Source organism: Lampetra planeri, chromosome 1, assembly GCF_965212315.1.
Source record: "Lampetra planeri chromosome 1, kcLamPlan1.2.h2, whole genome shotgun sequence".
Taxonomy (NCBI): domain Eukaryota; kingdom Metazoa; phylum Chordata; class Hyperoartia; order Petromyzontiformes; family Petromyzontidae; genus Lampetra; species Lampetra planeri.
Genome location: NC_136107.1, coordinates 12,391,898 through 12,398,355, shown reverse-complemented (window position 1 = coordinate 12,398,355; position 6,458 = coordinate 12,391,898). Strand labels below are relative to the sequence as shown.

The following is a 6,458-nucleotide window of genomic DNA, read 5'->3' as shown; positions in this document are numbered from 1 at the left end:
CCTCGGCAATAGGTCGGTCCGCACTGAGTGACAGCGGGGCGGAGCGTTGCTCAGCCGATCGGCATTTCACCTTCAAAACGTGCCGAGAGCCTAGGTGGGCTGGGGGTTCAGTGCGGAGACGGTGCATGTGGTGTGGCGCGGCGGAGTAGCACTTTCCCCCCCGCTTGTCACAGTCTTCGGCAGCCGCGTCGACTCAACGCGAGCACATATTCAAGTGAGTTTATGCTTTGACTCCTCATTGTTGCTGTTCATGTTTAGCAGTCAGTATTCCATGCTCGTTGAGCATCATTGATATATCCGGCGGGTATCGCACACGCGGAATGACGTGGGTTTGACTAAACATTTGGAATTTATTTTTAAAATAAACAATGCCCCTTGATGCGGCGTTTGTGCGAGGCGGTTGTTGATTGATGGTGAATTTGCAAATTCTTCTTCGTTAAGACTTGATGAGCACGAGCTGACAAAAGGCGAACACATTTTTTTGCATTTCAATGACTTTATTGTTCGATGCGGGAAGAAAGGTTAAATTAATGTGAATGCGTATTTTATATAAATGTTGGCCAAGACGTTGCACATGTTCTACAGGTTCGGCAAACTTTACAATGACCTTAATTTTGGAGCTTTACAATGACCGTTAACGTTTTTCGATATTTGTAAAGCAATTGAAGATATCTCTTCATGAACTGCCTGGCTATAAACCTGAGCATTGTGTGCACAGTAGGGGGTGATTGATGCATGCCATCTGGGGATCCAAATAGTGCCACAGCGGCCCTGTCGCGTCCCCGCTTCGACCCGCGTGTTCCATGACGGTGCCTGCAGCCCCGTGCTCTTAGCATCACGCGCAGAACGCCTCTCTGAACCGGCTCGCATGGCCATTGTGCTCCTTCACTCAACGCCACGATGGAGCGAGTGAACGCGCTGCTGAGACGCGCTACGTTCGCTGCTCGGGCATCAGGCATTAATTGGCTTTGCCGCCACCCTCTGCAGACATCCCCGATGGCACGCACCAACATCTTGAGTTAGTATAACCTAACCTTAATCCCAAACGCAGTCAAAGTGTCTGTACGACATAGTTGGGCAGTGCTAATCAATTCCGCATTCCACATTAAATACTCAAGTCAGATTTTACATGTAGAAATGATCGCCCCCACCCCTCTATTGCCAGACTAATGCCCGTTTTCAGGCCAGGTCCTGAATTACCTTGTGCTCACAGGGACAGCTGGTACTAGCGGTGCCCTCTCAAATGTTAAGAGTGAGAAGTGAGGTAGAGCACACTTAGACGTCCCGGGGCATAGGGCGCTATATCAAAATCAAATCATGATCGTTACCGCGGTGCGTGCAGATCGAAGTGGGCGCTCTAGCTCCCTGTAAGCTTTGCACGCCAACCCTATTGTACGTGGCCCGAAGCGTGTGCTGTTTTAGATACTGAGGTGCAACGATACATCATGAGTGTTTATGTGGTGTACGCAGCTTTGTTTTGTATGAGATTCCTTTGTTCCATAAGTTCGAGGAAAATAACATTTTAATAAATTAAAATGAGAAATGATCGTTGCACTGCATGTTGGAGCAGCATATACCACAACATGACTCGGATCCTCAAAAGTGTAAAATTTTGCGTAACAAGTTAGTAATGCAGTAGCAGCATTTTGACATTAATTCAGACGAAGCAGGTGGCTACTGGGCATGCGGAGCTTTCTAAAGTCTGTGGTGGGGACTCAGAAACGCAGAGATAAACCAATCGAGTTATGTGCTCTGCAAGTTGCCTGGCCCATGTGCCCAGTGCAAGCCTGCCATGTGTTTTTTGTTTAGGGACTTTATTGAAATCCAGCTGGTAGCAAGAGACGTTGGCGGTCAACACTAGCAGACACTGACGGCCGCTTTGAGAAATGTTGTAAATGCAGTCCTTAGGAGTGCATGGATGCCTTCATTTCACATTTCAGTCGGTGCCAGTTCAGCTCCACGTTTTAATCGATGTAAGGTGTACAGCAGCATATGAAACCTACGCAGCAACACACTCAACGGGGCATAATATTGACACTTAGAAAAGGCTCACTGAGTCTCAAGACCTCTTCAGGAAGGTCCGCAAATTGCTTGTTTGACTAATTTACATTCTGTAATGGGTGATTTGCACAAAGCAGAAATCCAGAAGCTAGAGGAGACCCAAATATATAAGGGGACAACTCTTAAAAATAGTGCAGACAAATTCATAGACCCACTTGCTGTACTGCCATCTCCTGGCCACTTTGTATCCCAGTGCATTTGGGAATTTCACACATGTACATGCTCTACCAACTCTTGCGTCCAAAGTGTAGGATTGCAGGTGTGCGCTATCATGCGGTGTATTTCACGACAATGTGGAGTCTCTGTACACATTTACTTTTGTCGCATGGAGTTTACGTTAATTTGAAAACCGCTGACCTAGAAATGTAATGGAAAATATGACTCCGGAAAGAATGTACCACAGCCTCTGTCTGGAAAAGTTTAGAGAGCAGATGAGAAAGAGGCTCCTGTCTGCTACAGCAGCATTCCATCGGCCACAAGGGAACACTTATTTAAAAAAAGGCAAAACGAACAACGCTATGAAACAATCATTAATCACTTTAAAATGTTATCCCCTTATACATTTGTATATTGCTACACACGAATGATATGATTCTGCTTTCACTTTTTGGAAGGTATCTAGTTATAACCTCTTCCAAGATGTCTGGTGAGTGTGGAAGTGTAGACCAAAATGTACTCTCGAGGTGCTCTCTAGAGCTCCATTTGAGTCCCTTCTGCCAACAGTTGAATGAGAACGCAATTTCAGTGTTGCACTTTATAGTTATAAAGTTATCTTGAGGAATTCTGAATAAATCCAATGATAATCCGTCTGACGACCAGAACACCGGTTGGAATGGCTCAGAGATGGTGGCACATGCCTGTAATCCAGCACTGTGGAGTTAGCGAGGGTTGGTCGATTTCACTCTTGTTGTGAAACTCCCTTCCCGTGAGCGTCGAGGTCCCATACTCTGGCTTGCCAGGAGAATTCGATACTGTACATCAAGAATGTGGACTCCACCTGTTTCGTCTGTATGGGATACAGTGTTTCCACCTGGCACGTGTTGTGTTTTCTCCGGGTGCTTCGGTTTCCTCCCACTTGTAAACACTCATTAATTGGCCAATAAAATGTTTATATAGAGGACCGCAGAGTTTGGGCAATTGTTAGCACTGAATATCCTGTGGCTGCCTTCCTGCTTGTCTGCGATTCCTCGCACCTCGCTGGATTCACAGTGCAGAAACCATTGTGCCACATAATAATGGTCTCTTTAATATATCTATCTAACACAGCCTCACTGAGTCTTAAGACTTTTTCAGGAGGGTCCTGTATTGGAATGGTAGGGTAATTCAAAATTCCATTTTTAAAGGCTCTCCGGCATAATGATAATGAAGCTGTTTAACGTACTGTATTTCTAAAAATGCATCTACATCCATGGTCTGACATATTAAATATGAGATTCATTAAGAAACATTGTACCTTCCCATTGCTGGTGCTGTCTGAGGAATGCATTAACTGTGAATATTGTTTTTCCACTCCCGTAGTACAAAATGGGAGTCCATCCAAGACTACTGCTGTGTGTGTTGCTCACAGCACTGGTCGGCTCCTGGCCCACTGCAGCTCAAAAAACGGGTAAAAAGATGACATAACCATTTATAAAACCAGTGCCTACGACTATTTTATCTCAACCAGCATTGCATGGGTTTTGTTTGCCATGTATAGTTTTCACCGTAAACTAATAACAATAAATTTAATAATTTAATTTAATTTATTATTTTATCTTTAGACGTGACTTAACCGAAAGAAACAAATAATAATTCCTGCAATAACAATAAACTAATTTACAAACTGTACAAGAAGTAGCATTATAAATAACTTGAATTTACCAATTCGCACTTCAGTAGTTTTATTGTGGTTGTACATGCATATAATTGTAGTGATTTAACAATAATTTTACACACAATTGTTACGCTACTGTTTGTTTACAGATTGCAGCAAGGCTAGTGTGGCTGACATCGTGTTTCTGATCGATGGCTCCTGGAGCATTGGAAACATCAACTTCCAGCAGATGAGATCATTCCTCTACACACTGGTGGAGGGACTGGACGTTGCCCCAGACAAAGTCCGAGTTGGTATGGCCCAGTACAGTGGTGATGCCCGCACAGAATTTCTGATGAACACCTACGCTGACAAGGCAAGCCTCCTGAATTACCTCAAGACCCTGCCATACAAGGGGGGAAACACCAAGACGGGCCTGGGCATTGAGTTCCTCATGCAAAATCATCTGACAGAGGTAGCCGGGAGCAGGAGCGCCCAGAATGTGCCCCAGGTGGTCATCATCATCACGGATGGAAAGTCTCAGGATGACGTAGCTGGGCCTGCAGAGAGGATGAGGAACATGGGCGCCTCTGTCTACGCCATCGGCATCAAGGATGCAGACATCAGCGAGCTGGGACAAATGGCCAGCAGCCCCGCCAGCAAATTCGTCTACAACGTGGACGACTTCAGCGCTCTGGCCGGTATATCGGAGCAGATCTTGCAGACTGTGTGCGTCACCGTCGAGGAGATTACCACACAACTTGGTGAGTTGTTTTCTACCGCGTTACCAAGATAAATAAAGAGTACAGATGGCAGCATCTATTCAGTTTCATTCAGTGTGTCTCTTATGGATTTTTCCCCTCAAAGTTACCTTATATATACACATATAACTTCATGTTTTGATGTATATATGATAAAAACGTATAATTTTGTGCAATGCTATGTTGAAAATAGTATGAGTTCATGGACTGGTTATCTCCTTCTCTTTGGTCATTGCCATGCTTGCCCATTTCCTCCCTATTGCAGTGATCGACACACAGACAAAGTACGCAGACATCGTATTCCTCGTGGACGGGTCGGACAAGGTCGGTGGGAAAAACTTTGCAGAATTCAGAAACTTCATATCCAAATTTGTCGATTCACTAGACGTAGGAGAGGACAAAATTCGTATTGGAATCGCCCAGTACAGCGATGATAGTGAGGACGGTTTCCTGCTAAAGAGCCACAGCACCAAAAAGCAGGTCATCAAAGCCATCAAGAAAATTCAGTTCAAAGGGGGTGACGCCTACACAGGAAATGGCCTGCAGCAACTCTTGGAGAGCCAATTCACAGCAGAAGCTGGCAGTCGGAAGGATCTCGGGTACCCACAGGTAGCCATACTGCTCACGGGCAGCTTGTCGGAGGACGAGGTGGAGCAGAGTGGGAAGGAGCTGCGTCAGAGCGGTGTGCGCGTCTACGCAGTGGGATTGGACCAGGCCGACGCCACTGAGCTCGAGCAGGTCGGTAGCGAACCGACTGAGGAGCACGTCTTCTATGTCAGCAACTACGGTGGGCTCGGCGGCCTTCAGAGCAGGATGAGTCTAAGCCTCGCCACGTTGCTCGGAAGTGCCACGGCAGAGGAAGACGGGGGAGGTGAGAGAAGGGCCCACGCCACCATGGCTTCTACGTTTAAGCTCCACACGTGTAAAGCCACATGGGTCTCAAATAATTCTTGGGATTTCAAGGCAATTGGGCATGTCAGAAAATTGGCAATGATATAATGTCATCATAACTTGACTTTAGTAATAACTTTCTTTTTAACAGTGACAGTGGTGTTGCTTTGTTAGTTTGTGTTAAATAAAAAATAGATTATGGTTGAATTACACAAACAGTGGTCTGGACAACATTTGTTGGAGCACTAGTCAACTATGATTTTATGAAAACTAATGAGCATGGCACTATGTAATGCATTTATGTACATATTAAATTAAATCTAAGCGCTGCTTAATTATATCTATTTTTTCAGCTTGCAGCAAGGCAAGTGTGGCTGACATCGTGTTCCTAATCGATGGCTCCTGGAGCATTGGAAACATCAACTTCCAGCAGATGAGATCATTCCTCTACACACTGGTGGAGGGACTGGACGTTGCCCCAGACAAAGTCCGAGTTGGTATGGCCCAGTACAGCGGTGATGCCCGCACAGAATTTTTGATGAACACCTACGCTGACAAGGCAAGCCTCCTGAATTACCTCAAGACCCTGCCATACAAGGGGGGAAACACCAAGACGGGCCTGGGCATCGAGTTCCTCATGCAGAATCATCTGACAGAGGCTGCCGGGAGCAGGAGGGCCCAGAATGTGCCCCAGGTGGTCATCATCATCACGGATGGAAAGTCTCAGGATGACGTGGCTGGGCCGGCAGAGACGATGAGGAACATGGGCGCCTCTGTCTATGCCATCGGCATAAAGGATGCAGACATCAGTGAGCTGGGACAAATGGCCAGCAGCCCCGCCAGCAAATTCGTCTACAATGTGGACGACTTCAGCGCTCTGGCTGGTATATCGGACCAAATCTTGCAGACCGTGTGTGTCACCGTCGAGGAGATTGTGACAGAAATCAGTGAGT

General features: G+C 46.1%; 1 protein-coding gene across 1 annotated transcript in view; it reads left to right on the top strand.

Moving 5' to 3' along the window:
• The first annotated feature begins 64 nt into the window (after nt 1-64).
• LOC144717906 (collagen alpha-3(VI) chain-like) overlaps nt 65-6,458 on the top strand; it is a 59,049-nt gene continuing 52,655 nt past the window's right edge. Inside the window, 5 exon segments of the mRNA XM_078593707.1 lie at nt 65-214; nt 3,580-3,667; nt 4,024-4,617; nt 4,880-5,485; nt 5,859-6,452. Of these exon segments, the coding sequence (XP_078449833.1) occupies nt 3,586-3,667; nt 4,024-4,617; nt 4,880-5,485; nt 5,859-6,452 (1,876 nt within the window). The 5' untranslated portion in view covers nt 65-214; nt 3,580-3,585.